The sequence below is a fragment of the Cavia porcellus genome, unplaced genomic scaffold (genome assembly GCF_034190915.1).
Source record: "Cavia porcellus strain 051 isolate PalLab524CR breed Dunkin Hartley unplaced genomic scaffold, mCavPor4.1 scaffold_28, whole genome shotgun sequence".
NCBI lineage: Eukaryota > Metazoa > Chordata > Mammalia > Rodentia > Caviidae > Cavia > Cavia porcellus.
Window position 1 is genome coordinate 5,556,009 of NW_026947511.1, and position 21,365 is coordinate 5,577,373.

General features: G+C 38.7%; 1 protein-coding gene across 10 annotated transcripts in view; it reads left to right on the forward strand.

Moving 5' to 3' along the window:
• Positions 1–21,365, forward strand: part of Plce1 (phospholipase C epsilon 1) — a 349,441-nt gene that overhangs the window by 261,926 nt on the left and 66,150 nt on the right. For all 10 annotated transcript variants that reach the window (XM_063239388.1, XM_063239384.1, XM_063239383.1 and 7 more), the window contains 3 exons: positions 2,734–2,992; positions 4,410–4,615; positions 20,230–20,905. In XM_063239388.1, the coding sequence (XP_063095458.1) occupies positions 2,734–2,992; positions 4,410–4,615; positions 20,230–20,905 (1,141 nt within the window). The remainder of the gene's footprint in view (positions 1–2,733; positions 2,993–4,409; positions 4,616–20,229; positions 20,906–21,365) is intronic.

Genomic DNA, 21,365 nt, shown 5'->3' on the forward strand with positions numbered 1-21,365 from the left:
CCTCAGAAGTCAAACTCCATCACTTTCCCTGTGCTGTGTGGATCACAGAGAATCAACACTGAGTCACTGTGAGTGGGGACCACACAAAGGTGTGCATCAGGGAGACCATCTGGGATACAGGCTGCCACATACCACGTTTTAGGTTCTCTTGATAAAGGAATAGCCTGAGAATGACCCTGGAAAACCTAGAGTGAATGCGACTTCAGACAAATTGTTAGTTTGAATTCATAATCCAGTAAGGCCTTAGACCCAGAAGAGTCTCACTGATAAGGAGTAACACAACCAGCCCACTGATCCCTATGCATTCTGTCTTACATCCCTGATCCTCATCCTCTTAGTGTCACGCTCCTCTATTTGACCTAACACTAAATTGATTTTTACCAATAGATGGAAAACTTACCAGGTACAATTAGTGCTTTAGTTGGAATAATATAGGCAGATGAATTGTAGATATTCTTTTGATGGAATGGTTGTAGAGATAGAGTTTGTGTTTGTGCTTTCAGACTTGAAAGTGCTTGGATTCCAAGTAATTTAACTCTATCAGGATTACTAGAGGTAAAAACAAAAAAAGGCTTTTCTCTCTTTTTTTTTCCTTTTTTTTTAAGCAGTTGGGTGGAAAGAAGGAATATCCTTATTGTTAAATGACCTTTTGTTTTTCTATACACATTGCACATGTTGCTTCCTCTAATTAAATTATTAGCTCTTTTAAAGAAAAATTAGAAGTTCAAAAATTTATAATCAAAGGTATTAAATCAATTATGCTGTCAAATTCTTTTACATTTTTTTTATTTCAAAGGGAACACAATAAAACAGAACCAAACAAAACAATGAGAACAATATTGGATTTCAAAAACAAGACAGAAGGGAATCCGCCATAGTTGCTATATTACATATTATTAACCTCTAAATAGATGCTCAGCCTACTGGCTTTAGGCTTGCAAAGTCAATCAAACAATACAAGCAATTGGTTGTTTTCGTACCTCAGTTGCCATCATCTCAACCAGTGTTTCTCTGAATCAGCCAATTGCTTACCATGAAGGAAAGATGTCTGGGGGAGGTGTTGTCTCCCAGGCTGCGGATCAGCTGACTCATGATACGAGGGTTTGCTTCTGGGAAGTTAGCATACATCTGTAATCCCAGCTCCTTGAAAGGCTGAGACAAGAGGATTGTGAGTTCAAGACCAGCCTAGAAAATTTAGTAAGACTGAATGTGGTCAATACATGCAGAATTCTGGGTGATTTTTCTATATTTTTAGTTTGTGTTTTGTTTTTTGTTTGGTTGGGAGTTTGCTGTTGTTTTGCTTTTGTTTTTGCTTTTTTAGTTTGTATAATGAGCATCTGATACCTTCATAACCATAAAGTTTCTATGTAGGTTAATTCTCAATCTAAGAAAAGTTAATTGATTGCTGGTTTACCTTGTACCCAGAGTGTACCCTTTGACTCCATTACCTACACAAAAGAGAGGCTGAGAAACAATGAGAACTACCTCCCTTTACTTTGCTTATTTATACCTCCGTTTTACTGTGGGGCTGGGGAGGAATCCTGCTGCTTTGTAAGAATTTGGTTGTATGAAGTCAGTGGCATGAAATCAGAAAACAATTTTATTTTTCCAACTGCACGATTTCAAACCTGTCCAACTAACTCTAGCTCCCCAACCTGGATTGTACAACAGGGAAGTTCTGTGCCTTTTCCAGTTATTCTTGAGTTTAATAAGCAGTCTCTTCTCCATACTTATGAATGTGAATGAATCTAAAAAAACGTAAGGGTATGTTCAAAAAGAAAAAAGCAGTTTGCCTACAGTTCTATAACTTTGCCCTTCCAACTCTGCAAATGCAGGAAAGTCTGTCAGAACGTCCCCCTTTGCCATCAGGCAGCTGAAACCACCTGCTCTCTCATGAGAGTCATGTACCAGGCCCGGGCTTGTTGCCTTAATGGAGTTCACCTGAAGCCTCTTCACGTGGGCAACTGGCCACCTTCTCACAAGAGCCCTTCCACATTTCTCCCAACAAGTTTTCTCTACCAGGCTACTCAGATCCAGTTCTTCAATGTGGACCACAGTAGGGTGAGAGAGCGCTGAGGGCTGAGCTGTTCTGGTGCAGTCATGTCGGTGTGACACCTCCCTTTAGAAGGAGGAGTACAATGCTACCTGTTGATATCAGCAGCAGTTTTAAAATAAGAAAAGTTCCACTTAACATTCTATTATGCAAATGATACTTTTAAGACGCAGTTTCCCCAAATGGGCTGGTGGCATAATATCAAAACTTGAGTCAATAAAAGGCAATCCTCCAAGGAAACCAAAGCAACAAGCTCCATATGTGTCATTGAAGGACTTAAAGATCAAGAGGAATGAATGGACCAGGTTTTCTGCAGGCAACTCTCCATGCATATTTATGCAAATTGTTATTATCCACTCTGTTTTTCTTTTGGCTAACTTTGCTAGAAAAGCTCAAAGCTATGCTGAGTGCCCAGCTTCCATAATTATCTCATCCTATCTGCCTATGTTCGTTTGTATCTGTCCTATTTAATTTTGTGTTTACAGATATACTAAGTAATGTAATTTTAGGTTTACAAAGATGTTATTATTAGGGGAGTATGTAGAATTCCTACATAACTATTAACAAGTAAAGAACATTTAGAAGGTAATCAGAATGAATATGTATGGAATATATGCTAACAGACTGAAAGCTGTATTATTTCCCCTTCAGTCTAAAACAATGTGGTGTACTTGCAACAGGTCAAGAAAAGTTCTTAAGATGTGGCAGTTCATGGATCAGTCTGACATTGAGACTATGAGGAGCCTGAAGGATGCAATGGCTCAGCACGAGTCCTCTTTGGAGTACCAGAAGGTGGTGACGCGAGCCCTGCACATCCCTGGCTGCAGGGTGGTTCCATTCTGTGGGGTGTTTCTAAAGGAGCTCTGTGAAGCGCTGGATGGAGCCTCTGGATTCATGAAGCTCTGCCCCCGGTACAATTCCCAAGAAGAGACCTTGGAGGTGAGGCAGACTCTGAGGAGTCACTGACATGCCCAGCAGGCCCTGTCTGTACTTACCAACGAGATGAGAGGTCTCTTACTGAATCCAGGGTGACCCTTGTGTCGTTTCTGAGTAGCAGGTAGCTTTTTAAAGTTCTGAAGCAACTGCCACTGTTCGGGGCTCAACATATCTACGTTATGTTTAATGTGACATTGTGAAAAGTACAAGTGGAAGGGAGGTTGTTTTTTTATTTTTTAAAAAGTTTTTCTAGCTGGTCGAGAATGCCTAGACACAAGGAGACAAAGGAAGTCAACTGAGAACATGAACGTTTTCAAATCAATGGCAGAAATAATGGGGGAGGGGACAGAGCCAACACTGCCTTCTGCTTTGTGGGAAGATGCTGCAGAAACCAGCGCCCTGTCCAAACCCATGCCCCAGGCTCCCACTCCCAGCGGCCACCCTCCCAGGCCCACAACTCCTTGTTTCTGAGTGGAGAAGATGGTGTAAAATGGGAAGGAAAAGAAAAAGCTCCCTCTGAGGTGCTTAAAAGAGACACTTAAGCCAACAGTTTTGTGGAGATATAGAGAAGCCCTGTACTCACAAGTCCCACACTGATTTGTAGGGTCATTCTCACACTGTGATTACACTCTTTGCTGGCCTTTCTCATCCATGCACACATACAGACACGATGCACAAGCATGCACACGCAACTCTCAAGCACGTGCACACACACCCTTTCTCAGAGTGGAGAGACTTTCCTAAAACTCTAGGCATTTTTTGTCACCTGAAAACATAGGCATCACCTGTATACAAAAAATTTGAGTTCCAGACAGGTATAGACAGCGCCATTGGCTACCATCAGCAGCTGGAATAAAAGTACAAAAAATGAAAAAGAAAGCTTAAATGAAGCCTGTCAACCCACACAAGACTTCCTGTGCTGAAACAGGAAGCTCTGCCAGACTACCAAGACTACCAAGAAGCTGTGGTCTCACTGTAGCACACAAAGGCAACCAAGCAAAAGTTACCCTTTCTTAATGTTTTCATCGGGTTCGTCATTTCATCCTGTTTTTAGATACTTTTATCGTGGCTTTTCCCAATCTTCACTACTAGGATAAAATAACTGCCCTTCCTTTGTAAAATAGCTAACATTTTCCCTAGGGAGCTCTGAAATAATATTGCTTCTTTGTGTTTTAAATTCTAAATGCAGTGTTGATTCCTAGAGGACTAAACTTATTTCAGTGAAAACAAGTGTAAGTTTTGATATTTCACTTGGTGAAGTGAAAAAAAAATGTTTTTCCTGGAGATTCTTGTTTTCTTTGTAATAAAATAGGCACAGATGCTTGTTGTTTATTGCGTTTATGATGTCGTTTTCCTAGCCAAGTAGGTTATGCAGACATATTAAGTTGCAATAGCAATTTCTCTATGTATTTTTCTGTAGTTTATAGCAGATTACAGTGGACAAGATAATTTCTTGCAACGAGTAGGACAGAACGGCTTAAAGAATTCGGAGAAAGAATCCACTGTCAACAGCATCTTTCAGATCATCAGGAGCTGCAGTCGAAGTCTGGAGATGGAGGAGGATGATAACCCCAGCGAAGTGGACAGCTCTGGGAAGAATTCCCTGAAGGATAAAACCCAGTGGCCGTAAGTCATATATAGCAAAAAGGGAGCCCTGCCTTTCCTTCCTGTTGACTAACACTTTTGTCTTCTTTCTATTCAAACCTTACCAACTTTGAGTTAGGAATTTGCTTTTCTTATTCTCTGCTTCACTCTAAAATTACTGCTCACAATTTAACCTTGCCATCTGTCATTCCTTTTTTATTTTTATGTTTTGTTATTCCTTTTTTTAAAACAAAAGATGTGATTATTTTTTAAAATTACTTTTAACTGATACATAAAAGCATAAAAATCATACATACTAGTTGGATACTTGTTCTTTAAAGATACAAACATCGAGGAATACCCTCCCATTTCTAAAACTTCATTCAACAAATTAAAGTTCAGGATTAGAATCACTATCTTTCATTGTTTTCATATTTTTATTCAAACCTGGGGTGATGGGCTGGCCTCAGATGTAGTAGGTCTCAGATGACACCCAGAAATCAATAGTTTCAGCAGCTCCATTCAACTTCTGGGTGGTTCTAAGTCATGAGATTCAAGGATGTCACTTGAAGAACCACTGCTCTGTGGGATGTTAAAGTTAAGCCTGATCATGTGGTGGGCCTTTGCAGTTGTTCAGTTGTCATAAAACTGTCAGCAGCCACAGCAGTGTAGCCAGGCACGCTTACCCACAGCTGAATAAAAGGAGAAAAATGAATAGACTTGGAGCTCCCTTGCCTTTTGTCAAGCCTCACCTCAATTGGCAGAACCTTTCCTGGGGAGGGGAAGGGAGACCCCTCCAAGGCACCTCATCAGGTCTTCTGGCTTTGGTCTTGGTACTGTGAAAGCTTTTGTTTGCAGACAGTACATGAGTCATACACTATAGTTTTTTGGAGTCTTTATGTGTGCGTATGTTTGCTGTTTGTTTTGCAAAGCTTTTTCTGGTTTGTGTACATGTATATCTGTGTGTGTGTGTGTGTGTGTGTGTGTGTGTGTGTGTGTACTACACTGAGAAAGATAACAGTATTTTTATAAAATAATTTCTTTGGAGTTGTGCTAGATCCTTAGAATTCATTATAAATACAGAAATGAGCATCCTGTCTATGAATCCTTAATGCTATCATGTTTTAAGGAAGTAAACCTAAATTTTAGATTTCTCCCAGGCCTTTGGGCTTTCTAGTTCAGTTCCTTACAGCATCAAAGATTTTTTTTTCTTTCTTTTTTTTTTTTTTTTTTTTTTGTGGTGGTGGGGGGGAGGTACCAGAGATCAAACTCATGATCTCACACTTGCTACGCAGGCACTTATACCTCTTAGCTAAATCCCAGGCTCTCAGCGTCAAAGATTAATTGTTGTTGCCCTTACCATTAGGCTGAGGCCTAATGTTCAAGAATCTCAGCAACATCTGCCACCAATTCTTTCGCTGTGGATTTAGTGCATCTCAAAGCAGAATATTTGAATGTTTCTCACTTAATGGTGACATTAGTGGCAATCTATACATGAAAGTGGACCTTCTGCAAGAAATATGTGTGTACAGAAAGCACCTCACAGCCATTTAAGCTTTTAATCTATATCTATCCTATGTACCCATCTCTCTCTATAGGCATCTATGTGTGTTTCTGTCTCCTTTTATAAAAGATTTGTAGATACATATAAGAATAAACATGAATAAATTGAAAATATTAAGGAGAAGGAAAATAAGTGTAGGGGAAAAATCATTTTGAAATATGTATTATATGAGTCTGTGAGGGACTAAATTTTGTTCTGAAATTTTTAGTATACGAAGGGAAAAAGGAATCTCATTACAAATTTCATAATATTTATAAGAAAAATCAGACAGGTGCTTGGGAGACATATGCCTTTTCGTTCCACTGAGATTTGGTTGAAATTCTTAATCTTATTTAAATCCTACTATTAATGACATACCATCCAGGAATAGATAAAATAATGAATTTCAAATGACATTTTAAATACCAACCTTCATGTGGGGCCTTCATGTGTTACATAAAGATATCAGCTAAAAAATTATCTTCAAGAATGCCACCTTTGACTGATTTCCAGAGATCTAGACTCTGAGCTTCCTTTTTACCTGCCTTTCCTTTCACTAAGGTCCTCCAAGTGATAAATTCCTCCAGTCATTGTGCACTCTCAAAGTTTTATTTCCAATTTTCTTTGTCCTTTTCCTCTAATCATGTCATCCTCTATAGCCTAAGATTTTCCTTTCCGTTGTTCATTTTACCAGACCCTGTTACAAGCACTCCCAGGGGGATTAAAAAGCACAACAGTGTAAATATTTACCTTACAAGCCTATGAAGTCATATGGAAATCCTCACTTTGAGACTTGTTCCTCACCCCAAGTAACTGCCACTCTGAAAGGGAACTCACATGAACACATGTGAGGGGCAGAAGGGGTATTTAATAGAATTCACTAACATCCCAGACAAGGCAAGCGCTATTTCCATAACCTGCTGCCTGGATTTAGGAATCCTGTCCTGATACAAAGGGCTAAGTAAGGTGTCCAGTTTAGGGTTGTGTGTGCCAAAGGGCACAAAGACCTGGAAGGCTACAGGAATGGGACTTTGCTGATCTGGTGGAAACAAGGTTCCATAACCAGTAACGTCCTGCCTCTGTTTATGTGGTAACCACCAACCCTGGTAAAATTACAGTAAACAAACGATGGCTTGGTTTGACAGCATACAGTTTAAATCTCAGCAACTGATGAGAGACTGAGGCAGGAAGATTGCAGGTTCAAGTCTAGCTTGAGCAACTTAACGAGACTTCATCTCACAATAAAAAAAATAAAAAAGGAGCTGTAGATGTAGCTTGGTGCACAGATCCTGGATTCAATCCCCCATACCACAAAAAACTTTTCAGATTTAAAATTAACAGAAAGGCAATCTCATAATCCTCTGGCTCACTCAGACTTCAGGGTGCTCTTATGATTCTTCTCAAAACTGTCAGCTACTCCTGCCAGGAAACCTGCTATAAACACTCACAGAAACCCCAGACAAGTGACCATAAAAAGTTCAAAGGCTCAACAGGAACAGAACAGATTTGAAACCATTGCAAAGTGAGAATGGAATTTTAAGGTAAACTTACCTAACCTCTGCATAGGTGAGGACGTGGTGCAGAAAGAAATGAAGTCATCAGCCTTACAGTAAATAGGAGTGCTCAGACATGTGCTGGACCACAGAGCAGGGCATGTTAGGGCAGGGCAGGCAGGGCAGGGCCCTGTGTTCCGTAGTAATTAAGGCATTTCTGTTCACTGGGGATAAACCTTCAGTTTATCTTCATGTGTTTTTCTGTGGATTAGGAACATCTGAATTCTAAAATGTTTCAGCTATATGTGATATAGACTATAAAGCTCTTATAACTTTTTAAATTTATAAGCACAAAGAATTAATAAGCTATGCCTATGTAAATATGTTTAAGTCATAAGGTGACTTAAAACCTCTATAACTTAAACAATGGTGGCACATTGTTGGAAAATGGAAATTAATAATGTTAAGATATAGAGAGAAGAGTTGTAGGCCTCCTTCACAGTAGTAACCACTTCAGGGGCACCCCGCAATTTTGTTCTTCTTACATACTGGAGAAATCAGTATTCTGTGCCCATCCCACCCAAACTGCCTTAGAGACTTGCCTGAAAAATAGTCTAACTCCACGTCGATTAAAAAATAGGAGAATTGAATAGTAGAAAGTGAAGTATAGTATCTGAGAAAAGATCTGGTTGTATAGGGCTAGGGATTTAGCTCAGCGGCATAAGCGCCTGCCTGGCAAGTGCTAGGTCATGAATTCGATCCCTGGTACCACCTGGTTGCAGGATTAACCATACCTGCATACAGGCATCCACATGCATATACAATACAATAAAATGATAGGAAATTAATAACTTACCTTCTGATGGTGGATATGAGTAAGTCCTAATCTTGCAAACACCCCTCTCATAATATCCTTTGTGTACAGAAGGCTGCTGCAGTTCAGCCAGTTCCTTAACCTGGGGCCCCTTCCCAGTTTTGCTGCAGATGACAGGGACCTTCTATTTCTTTCTCATGCCATTGTGTTGGCCCAAACCAGAGCACAACCCTGCTTCTGTAACTTGTAACAAAAAGAGCCATCCTCCCACTACCTGTGTTCACTTTATGAAGGTGTATTGAATATGTGCAAAATACTTCTGCTTAGTGCCAGCCAGTAGAAATATGGGGATTTTCAGTCCGAGAGACAGTGTGCCAAACCTTAGTAACAGTGTATGAGAAGTTATGATTGAGAGGTATGTTTTCAAGTGTACCATAAATCATGGATCACACATTGGAGTTGCATAATCTTACCACTTCAGATTCTGTCCAGTGAAAACATTAGTGTGTCCTCATCCACCTAATTCATATAGTGTACCAAGGTAAACATTTTAAACTAGCTCAGGATATCAAGGCAGCCATGACAGTGCAACTGAAGATGCTAATGGAAGGCTTTCAGAGCTTCTTCAGAAAGTGACAAGATAAGTGTTTTAAAGTGAGGGAGAGTGTTTTGATGGGGATCAATGGCAATATGTCTTTCATTATAATGCAGTTTTTAAAAATGTAAACATAAACATATTTTTAATCATACCTTGGTGGGGGCTGGGGATTTAGCTCAGCAGCATAAGCACCTGCCTTGCAAGCACGTGGTTGTGAGTTCAATCCCTGGTACCGGTACAAAAAAAAAAATCATACCTTGGTTTACTTCTTACCTCTGTCACAACTTGAAACAGGACAGACACTACTTTGTCAAAGAAGCAGTATTTGTGTGGGTAGTTTTGTTCTGTCATAGTAACTGCTCAAATACAATTTGAATAATAATAATAATAATGACAATATTTTATTATGCTAATTTAACTTAGTCTACTTTTTTTTAAAAAACTATCCTAAATACTTTACATGTATTAAATTTTATAGTTTTTGCATCATTTTGTTTTACTCAAGAGTTCACAAGCTGGCAGGACTAGGATTTAAATTCAGGCAAACGAGCTCCAAAGTCCACATACAACCCAGATATAATTTAGAAACCGCTTGTTGTTGAAAAAGGTGCTAGGTTAATTAAAAGCAAGAATTTTCCAGAGGAGAGTTTTTTGAAACATTGATTTTTATTACAGGGAACAGCTCTAGCAAAGTCATTTGGAAATGATGATTTTTTCTTCTATTTTAAAGCACTAATTTTAAGCATATTTATCACTTGATGATTCATGTTCAAATAATCATAAATAATCATGCTAATTTTGTTAAAGATAGTAAGTTCTTTTTTTTTTTTTTTTTTTTTTTTTGTCTTTTTCCTTTTAATCGGTACTGGGACCAAACTCACGACTGTCTGCTTGCAAGGCAGGGGCTTATGCCGCTGAGCTAAATCCCCAGCCCCCGATAGTAAGTTCTTACAAAAAAAATATATAACCAGGTTGATGAATGACCTTTTGTAGCTAATATATTTCATCAGGAAACATTAGCACATGGTTTCTAACTGAAGGATACTATAGAAGCTCTTCAGGGATGGAATCAAAGCTTGTCTCCTTAGTCTTCTCCCTAAGGAAAATGACCTCAGTGAGAGAAGGTAGTTCCTTTGTTGGCTGACCATATCTTTGATCTCTGGTTAGCACTATTTGATTCCTAAATAAATCTTAATGTTTCACCTTATTCCTTTTTGTAAACCCACAGAAAATTCCCTGCTAAGAGAGTCAGACACAGAACTGCACAAAATTAATTCTGTCAGCTAGGAGATCAAAGCTACTAATAGTTTCCTGCTTGAAATAAACTTATTTTACTATAAATAATTGTCAATTTTATTTTAGAAATTAGTCCCTGGATGAATGTTTTTTAATGAAATTATTACCATCTGGAATTAGTTCTTTTTATATTCTAAAATCAAAGTGACAGTGTCCCTTCTCCCAGCTTACATCATCTCTGAGAGGCAGAAACAGGCTCCAGGAAAGCCGTGTAATTTTTTCTATCCAGATGCTGTTTTTCATACTACTTACAATTTTTAACTGGAAACTGCTTGATTTCTCACAGAATTTAATTTAAGTATAATCTAGGAAATAGTGATTGTCTTGCTAAATTAAACTCAAAAGCTCTATGTCTAAATTAATGTATTTGGTATTTTAATAGGAGCTAATACTCACCAACTGAATCCTTTTTGCTGTTAAAATAGTAAGAATGTAGAAATGGGGGGAGAGAGAAAATGGCGGCGTGCTAGGGGATCAAGCGAAGAATCTCTCCAGAGAATTCAAACTCAAAGCTAAAAAAAAAAAGACAGCATGGAGAGGACCAGACAAATCCATAGCGATTCTTATCAACCAAGACAGTACAGCTGGAGGATTTAAAGTCGTGCTGAGACCGGAGGCTGCAAATCCCGCGCCCTTAAATCAACGAACAGACTCGTGGACCCAACACGAAAAGCTGAGTTGCTTTTGGGGACTGCGGAAACTGAGACCCAGATCGAGACTCCAGGCGGCAGCCAGTTCTGCACCGCTGCACCAGAGCAGATGTACAGAGCTCTGGCGTTTCGAATCTAAACGGTGCACAGAAATCTGACCAGTCAACGCTGAGCCGCGAGGTGGGGAAAAGTGGACGGCTTGGTGTGTGGCGGTCCCGGAGCGGGGACTTGCACCGGACTCTGGTGAGTATAGAAAACCCCGCGGCGGCTGGGTTTGGCCAGAGAACAGCTGGCCCGCCACCACGGGGAAATCAATAACACAGAATCTGGTGCAGACATATTAGCCTGGCGGCAGAAATCGCAGCTTGGTGACATCACCAGGACCCCCTGTAGGGAGGGCTGGTGGGAGACATCTTGAGTCCTGGCAGAGTCTGATTGCTTGCTGGCTTCAGCTCCGCACGGAGAACTTAGTGGGAGCCATCTTGGTTTTGGGCAGATCTGCTTTTCTAGAGCTCCTATCACAGAGAGGTTTGGAAGAGAACGGCTGGGACCTGGGCAGAATCCTGTGCCATTACCCAGCTGCTTCTGATTCAGGGAGAACTGGCAGGAGCTGTTGGGGCTAGATCAGGCCTCTGCTTGGGGCCCAATGGGCGGATGCAGAATGGTCACAACTCAGTGACAACCAGAAAGTACAGCCTAATTTATGAACTAACTGACACAGAGGCTAGAGACTAGACTGTACCGCCCCTGCATCCCAGCCTACCCCAGATAACAGCAAATTGGGGAGGACAGCAAAAACTCAAGCCGGCACGCTTCTGAAAGGCCCTAAGCAATTCGGAGAGGGCCAGAGAACTCCAGGACAGTCTGAAAGAAACCAGAAACATGACAAGAGATAAAAATAAAAAAAAAATCTCCAGCTGTTCAACAGGAGAAATTAAACCCAAGAGAACTAAACACTGAAGAGAACAAGCACAGTAACCATCCATTGCTCGACTCAGCATCAGCCGAAATTAAAAAGTATTTACATGATCTCATAGAGGAATTTAAAGATGTACTCCTGATCCAAGTGAGGCAAGATATAAAGAGATTAATTAAAGAAATGACAAGCCCTGCCCAAGAGAACACAGATGGAAGAACTGAGGAAATCAGAAAAGAAAGAGAAGCATCTGAAGAATTTAAGCATAACTTAGAATACATGAAACAGATCCAAAGAGAAAATCAGGAAATTAAAAACTCCATTGAATATTGGCAAAATGCCTTGACAGAAACTAAAGACAACCTTCTGAAACTTGAAGAGAGATTTAGGGCTTATGAACGTGAAAGAAAAAGCCTCTTAAAAATAACAAGGAACCAGAAAGAAGCAATTCTAAAACTGGAAGATGATAAAAAGATGCATAACCTAAGAATAAAGAATGTGAGTGAGGAAGCAGGAACATCCAAAAATGAAATACAAAAAATATTCACAGAGATATTAAAGCAAAATTTCCCATGTATAGCAAAAAGAAATGATATCCAGATAAAAGAAACATACAGAACGCCAGCTACCTACAACCAAAACAGATCTACGCCTAGGCATATAATAATCGAGATCCCAGAAATCCACCAAAAAAACAGAATATTAAAAGTAGCCAGAGAAAAGATGCAGGTTACCTATAACGGGAAATCTATCAAAATAACGGCAGACTTATCAACACAAACTCTTAAGTCAAGAAGGGAGTGGGGAGAAATATTCCAAGTCCTGAAGGAAAAAAATATGCAACCTAAGCTCATATATCCATCAAAACTCTCTCTAAAAATTAATGAAGAAATAAGATACTTTCAAGACAAGGAGGAACTGTGGGAGTTCGTGGCCACCAATCCAACCCTACAGAGAGCGCTGAAGGACATTACAGAGAAAGAGAGGAAGAAATATCAGGATTACAGCTACAGTGGCAGAGAGGCCTCAGTGTACGGGGCAGACCATGGAATGAGGGAATAAGGTGGACAAATTATAGCAGAAAAGTGGAGTAGCAGACATGAGGCAGAGACGGTAAGCTAGTCTTTGGTAGAGACAGCTCTGAAACTATATTTAAAAAAAAAAAAAAAGCAGAGGTCATTGCTAATGGTGTATAACGATTTAAAAGACACAGTAGTCCTAGTGCCATATTTAGATTGAATTAAATTTGTTCTGGTCTGTCTACTCATATCAGATTTGAAGACACAGACCTCTAGAACCAAAAATAGCAGGTTATACCATGGTAACCATCCTTACTTTCCTATTGACTTAAGCTGAAACCCTGTATTACTTACATTGTCTTACTATGACTGATCTTAATTGTATCTGAATCATAAGACTATTGGTTGGCCTTGACTGATCCTATTTGAAATCCGTATGCGTGTTAGAATCAACCCTAAAAGTAGAGGAAACTACTCTGAGCATGACAGGATGTAAAGGATATCCATACTGGTATGAATCAGTAACAGTTCTCAAATACTACAATGCAGTCAAAGATAAGTTTTTATAAAAATAGGTGATAGTATATTTAACTATAATAAGCCAGTGTTGTCGACAAATCTATTGAAAATAACAAGAGAAAACATAGTAGCTACGGAAGATCATTTATATTATAGTTTTGTAAGTCTTATCCATTGCATGTTTATCTAGGAAATTGTTTCGCTGTCTTGTTATGAATTGGTTTTCCCTATAATACAGAGAGGATAGGAACAAATACTCTGAGGAAGAGACCTGAAAAACCCGAGGCTTATTTTGTAGCATTATAATATAAATTCTAGCAACCTATTGCTTGCTGATTAAAATGACTCTGGACTGGTTTCTTCAGCTCAACTTCAGCATATGCAGAGATGGGGACGGCTATCACAAAGAGAATGAGAGATGCGATGGTAGTTGGAAATGTCTTCCCTAATTTGGAACTTGAGGACCTAAAAAGACTCCATCATCCTGTAATGATTTGATTAGTTCTATAATATGCAATAAGTATAGAAAGTGGGTGAAGTTAGGGACAACTATCTGTAAGAAGCTAGAGACAGTTAGATGAGGTAGATCTCCAGTGGACTTGCTTTGAAATCTGTATTTCTTTAAATAGTTTTTTATTTTTTTTTTAAATGTTCTGTTCTGTTTTGATATGGTTAACCTTATCCTCTTAGAGATGTAAAACAAATAGGTGGGACTGATAATCATATTACGGAGCTTTTGTTCGGCCATAGAGCAGAATGGTTTATAGGGTTACTTTTTTGAATGTCATTCTAAATACTTTAATTCTATAACCTAAACAGCCATTTCGAAGAAGACAATTTGTAACTTATCAACTGGCAATTTATTACCTTTTGTTTGTCTGTAATTTAGTATTATTTTTCTACCCTTTTATTCTTTAATCTCCATGTATTTTTTTTTATATTTTTTTTTCGTTTCCTTTTCTTTAAATAAAAAAAAAAAAAAAAAAAAAGAATGTAGAAATGGTCCCATAGGAAACATTTGGAAGTGGACTCTGAAGAAAGCCCCTTCCGAGGGAGCAGCCAGACTGATTTAGCTTCGAGAGGAGGAAGGAAGGCAGGAATGGAAGGAACAAGCCCTGGCTCCCTGTGTTTAACTGTAGTGGTGTTCTGTACCCAGCCAGGCACTGTGCGGGTTTCCAGGTGTGCCTTCTGCATCTTCACTGTGGTATCCTGAGATAAACATGTCTTTTTTCCATTGAACAGATAAGTGAAATGAGGCTCAGAGAGTTTGAACATTTTGACCGGTTCACACAGCAAACAGGGGGCAAAGCTGAATATTAAGCCCAGGATGGCTCCAGGTGGCATGTCCTTAATCACTGTACCAGAAGTTTGAAGCTGGTTCACATGTAGGTGAACACAAGCATTGCTTTTCCACTGTTACTAAGAGCAGTTTTAGAGGGATGGAGCTAAGTTACATAAGAAAGATTTTCTTTTTTTACTATGAAGTGTCACATTAAGAGAAATACACAGTTCTAGGTGTCATGATACATGCGTACGACTGCTTGCGACACTAAGGCAGGAAGATCACATAATCAAGACAAGCCAGAGAAAATTAGACTTTGTCTCAGAAAAAGAGGCTGAGGGTGTAACTCTGAGGTGCATATTTGCCCGGCATCCACAAGACCATAAGCTTAATTCCTAAACACTGAAGGAAAAAAGCACATCCAATATAATACATTTGTACCCAGTTTTTTTTTCTTTGTCTTTTGAGACAGGGTTTTACTTTGCAATTCAGGCTGGCCTTGAACTCACTTTATACCTCAGGCTGACTGGCCTCGAACTCACAATGATCCTCCTGCCTCAGACTCCTGAGTGCTGGGATTACAGGCATGTGCCACCATGCCCAGCTCTAACGACATTCTTCATTAAAAAGGAACAAGATTCCTTGGAGAAATGACTGATTCTAGGACTGATCAGGAAATATATAAAACTTGTGCCAGAAGTCAGGAAGTTTTAAAAAAAAAACAAAAAAGAAGCACAATGATAGAGTATATCAAAGGCACACATTATGGGAGACCTCCCAATGACCAAAACACAAAATAAATCGAGTAGTATTAAATTAAATTATAGTATTAAATTATAGTAGTATTAAACCCAAAGTACCCTTGAGCTCATACTGATATAAGTAGATGATATGTTGAAATGATAAATAAGTAACCAAATGGAGAATAGGCAAATATCTCCTGAGAAAACTTCCAAGTACATAATTTTTAAGATTTTTCATTCTCAAGGAGTGAATATAATACCCCACTCCTTAAGTATGAACCTGGCATAGTGACTTCCTACTGAAGAATACAGTAATGAAAGAACTTTTTAAAAATTAAATAGGCAGGGGCTGGGGATTTAGCTCAGTGGCATAAGCACCTGCCTTGCAAGTGTGTGGTTGTGAGTTTGATCCCCAGTACTGATAAAAAAGAAAAAGACCAAAAAAATTAAGTAACATCAGAGTATGACAAGTACTCTGTCAGTCACGTACTCAGGATCAGCATCTACAGAGTTAGGTCACGTTATGGTGTGTGCCCTGTAAACAGTGTGATAAGAATGGCACTTTTCCTCTGTAGTCTCACTCCTCAAATCCTGTAACCTAGTCCAATTTTGAGAAAAGTATCAAACAAATTCTAATTTAAGGACCAACAAAATCAATATTTTTAAAACTGATTATTAAAATCATCAAAATAAAGCCTGAGAAACCATTATAGTCAAGAGGAGCCCAAAGTGATATGACAACTACATTCAATGTCATGCCCTGAGTGTGATCCTGGAAGAGAAAAAGGATATTAGATAAAACTGATGAAATTTGAATTAATTTTGGACTGATTAATAAAAATGCAATAACATTGTTTCATTAGTTAGGACAAATATACTGCACAAACATAAGATGTTAATGAGAGGAAAATTTGTGCTCTGTATACTGTCTTTGCAATTTATAATTTTAAAATTTATCAAAGAATAATATACTTGATAAGATGTAGAATCAACATGAAAAAGTCAATAATTTTTCTATACATCTGTGGTTCATATATTATTATGAACTACATGAGAAAGAAATTGGGAAAATTATTCCATTCACATATATACACACCAAAAAACATACCCAGGGGTCATTCTAACCAAGAAAGTCAAAGACCTCTACAATAAAGATTACAAAAGACTGAAGGAAGAAACTGAAGAAGATACTGGAAAAAGAAAAGGCATCCCATGTTCATATAATCACTAGTATAAAATGTATGTATAATCACTAGTATAAAATGTAGTATAATCACTAGTACTAAAATGGCCACATCACAAAAAGCAATCCACAGATTCATGCAATCATCAACATTCCAGTGACATTCTTCACAAAACTAGAAAAAAATCCTAAAATTTATATGGAAACACAAAAGACCCAGAATAGCTGAAGTAGTCATAAACAAAAAGAGCAAAACCTAGAGGCATCACGATATCCAATTTATATATTAGAAAGCCAGAGTAACCAGCGTGGCCTGGTATAAATATAGACAAGTGGACAGAGTAGACTAGAATATGCAGGATCGAGTCCAAATTCTGATTCTTGACAATGGAGCCAAAAATACCTTGGAGAAAAGAGCCTTTTTAACAAGTAGTGCTGGGTTAACTGGATATCCACTTGGAGAAGATTGATATTAGATTCGTATCTTTCATGATATACAAAAACCAATCCAGCATGGATCAAAAACTAGGTAAAATCTGAAACTTTAGAACTATAGAATAAAACATAAAGGAAACTCAATAAGCTCAGGCAAGGAAGTCCTGACTAGGACTTCAATGACACAAGAAATAATAGGAAGAAGTAACAAATGGGACCACCCTGAATTAAAGTTTCTGTGCAGTAATGAAAAACACTAGCAGCATAAAGACAGTCTACTGAATGCTAGAAAAATCTTTGCTGTACTCTTCCAACAATAGATTGCTAGAATATATAAATAAGTCCAAAAAATTAACAGCAAAAAATCAAATAGCCTGATCAATAAATGGACAAAGGATAAGTACACATATTCTCAAAAGAAGTATAAATGTTCAATAAGTATATGAAAAATTGTTCAAAATCTTTAACTATTAGTAAAACACAAATCAAAGTACATTGAGATTCCATTTCAGAGCCAGGGATTTGGTTCAGTGGCAAGCACAAAGTCGTGAGTTCAATCCCTGGTACAAAAAAAAAAAAAAGTTCCATTTCATCACTGTCAGAATGGCTGTCATCAAGGATACACAAAACAATGCTTGTAAGGAAGGCGCTGAGAGCTGCTACCTTCAATAGGAATGTAAAGTATTGCAGCCCTATAATGGTTAAGCTTAATTTGCCAACTTGATTGACCTGGGACCTACCTAGGGAATCAGTAGAGCATACTCTGCTTGTCTGGATGAGCCTTGGAGGTTTGGCCTTGGGGTCAGTATCTGATTCCCAGCCTCTTCCTCTTTTGCTCTACCATCTATTTAATGTTTCTGTATTGCTTCCATCCAACCACACACGGAAACCACAAACAAAAATAAACCCTTCCTCCTTTAAAATGTGTATATGAAGTCTTTGATCTTAGCAACAGAAAGCTAATACAGGCCACTATCAAAGTCGCTATGAAGGTTTCTCAAAAACCTAAAAATGAGGTTACAATTGATCCTTAGTGTATTCCTCAAAGAGTTAAAGTCAGCACACTAAAAGAATACCTGCATATCTATGTTTATTGAAGCACAGTGCACAAGAATCAAGAGACAGCCTACGTTTGCATCAGTAGATGGAAAGGTAAAAATACGTGGAAAAAGATGTACAGATGAATAGGTAAAGCAACACAATGGAGTATTATTCAGCCATACAGAAGATTGGAATTTTGTCATTTGCAGGAAAATGGATAGTCATCATGTTAAACAAAATAAGCCAGACTCAGAAAAGACAAATATTGTGTATTTCTCTAATATGTGAAATCTAAAAAACTGACATGAAAAGAGGCTTAGTAGACAAGAGGATGACAGTAAGGGGAGGAGGTACAGGGGCAGATAGTAAGAGAAATAGATGTGATCAAAATATATACATTTAAAAACTAACGCTTTTTAAAAATCAATAGACATTAATAAAAAGTAATGTATTGGAGTAATATAGTGAATGTGTATGTCACTTCCACCCAGAATTAGGACAGTGCCAGCAACTAGAAACCTCTCTTTCTCTTTTCAACTGTGTCACCGCCTTTTACCCTAGAAAAAAGTCCACACAAATAGGAATTTTATGACAACACCCTACTTTTCTTTATAGTATTTCCACTAATTTGCATCCCTAAAAAGTTATAAAGTAGTTTTGCTTGGTTTTGAAGTTTATATTTACATAAATGTAATCATACTGTGTATAGTTTTGGGTGTTTTGCTTAAAATATTTCTGTGTTGCTGCATGTAGTTACCTATTACTTATTCATTTTTATTGCTGTACAAAATTGCATTGTATAAATGCACCAATATGTGTATATACATTTTATTGTCACTGGGCATTTTAGCTGTCTCTGGTATGTAACCCTGAAAAGAATTTTCTGACCATCAGATTTGTGGAGCACTAAAATTTGATGTGCCTTTTAGACATTTTCCTTAAGAGTATGCATTGCTGAAGGCCAGGAAAAAGAAGCTGCTATTGGAATGTTGTTCAAGGGCTACAAACTACATAGAGAGGCTCAGAAAGCCCAGGGCTGCTGCTCGTGGCTTACTAAGAGACAGTAGGCTAGCCCGGTGCCTCAAGATAGTGAAAACCTTCCTTCCCAGAGACACACAGGCCAGCTCCTTTACCATTTTATCCACCACTTTGCTAGTGATATCTGTGGGCCAGACCTTAGAAACCCTGATCTTACAACAATTTCTTATGCTTTTTATGCTTTTACAGAGAATAAATCTATAGGGCAGGCTCCTGTCTAGGCGGTCAGATAGAGTGGAGGCAGTAAGTCTCCCTTGCCTTCCCCACAAATCCTCCTGGCAATGCAGGTTTCTGACTCAGGGAAGGAACTTACTAAATTTTCAAGCAGATGAGTATGAGTATATTAAAAGATACAGAAAAGACAGACTGACTGACAGAGACAGAAATGAACATCTAAGGTTGAGTCGAGGTGAGCTATCCTCATTTATCTTGCCACCATAACTGTATTTCTCACTGAATATCTTTGAACTAATCAAATTTTTATTTTTATCAACAGTACTTCTCAGGTTAGCATATTATGTTTTATGTTTGTCTACTTTAGCCTAAATATATTTAAGTCATATCTTTTGTGTATGATTTAACTGGAAGACAAATAAACCTAGTAATCTTGGGTTCGGAAATTAGGCAGAACAGAATCCCACCTTTGCTATGCCTCCTCTGAGCTGGGTAACCTGCACTTTCCTTTTCTGAACCACAGTTTCCTCACAAGTGAAAAACAGAATAGTAAATTTACTTTGTAAGATGGAATGGTTTAGTACAAAAATATATTCAAAGTATTTAACATAGTTCCTGACACAAGAGAAAAAACTAATATATAATGAAGATTATTGTTGTTGAAAATTATACAGTGATTCACCTATTAGTTCCTTTCTTATGCATATGATCAGACACCTTTGAATACAACTTCAAAGGTTTTAGAATTCTGCTGCTTAAAAAGTTAACCTGTGACATTTGGCTTTTTATGTTTCCCATGCTGATTAGAATCCCTAGCAGGATGAAAAGTGAAGTCTAATGTGAGCGAAAGGCTTTGGATTGGGTCTCCCTTCCAGTTATACCACAGGCCAAATTTATGTCTCTTTCCATTAGATTTATAATTGGAGATTTGCTGGATTCAGAAAATGACATCTTTGAGCAGTCCAAAGAATGTGACCTTCATAGATCAGAGGAGTCACAGAAGGCCTTCGACCATGGAACAGAGCTCATCCCATGGTACGTGTTGTCCATCCAAGCTGATGTGCATCAGTTCCTGCTGCAGGGGGCCACAGTCATCCACTATGACCAAGACACACACCTCTCTGCTCGCTGCTTCCTACAGCTTCAGCCAGACAATAGCACACTGACTTGGATGAAGCCCCCCAGTACCTCCCCAGCTACTACTAAAGCAAAACTTAATGTGCTCAATAACACAGGTGAGCCTGGCAAGTTCCCATTGCTGGGCAGTGCTGGATTAAGCAGCCTGACAGAGGGGGTCTTAGATCTGTTTTCATCAAAGGCTGTGTACATGGGACACCCTAACATTGATCTACACACTGTGTGTGTTCAGAACAAACTGAGTAATATATGTCTGTCAGAGACTGGTGTAACTCTGCTGTATGGACTTCAGACCACAGACAATAGATTATTGCATTTCGTGGCACCAAAGTACACAGCAAAAATGCTCTTCAGTGGACTGCTGGAGCTCACTAGAGCTGTGAGAAAAATGAAGAAGTTCCCTGACCAAAGACAGCAGTGGCTACGGAAGCAGTACGTCAACCTCTACCAGGTAAGCAGAGTACCATGCCTCTCTCTCGAGTAGTGGGACCCTCAGGAATACATATTCTCATTCCACAAGTTCCCAGCTCTGCCACTTATACCTGTGTGACTTTGTGCAGCTTTTACTTAGCCTCTCAGAGCCACAGTGCCCTTTTTCATGGAAATCATATCAATCTTTGTTCATGGGATGGCTGGAAGAGCTGAGTTAATGCATAAAAAGCCACAGTATAAACTTGTATGTGTGAAGAAGAGCATCTTCTCATATTAGGTCCTGTGATTATTTTGTTATGAAAATAGTTATTATAGTCATTATAGTTCTTATATCTGGAGAGAAGCTGGTTCATGCAAGCAATTTCATTGGCTAATGGTTTTAATCAAAATTACTGTGATCTGGGGGCTGGAGATTTAGCTCAGCGGCATAAGCACCTGCCTTGCAAGCAGGCTGTCGTGAGTTCGATCCCTGGTACCGA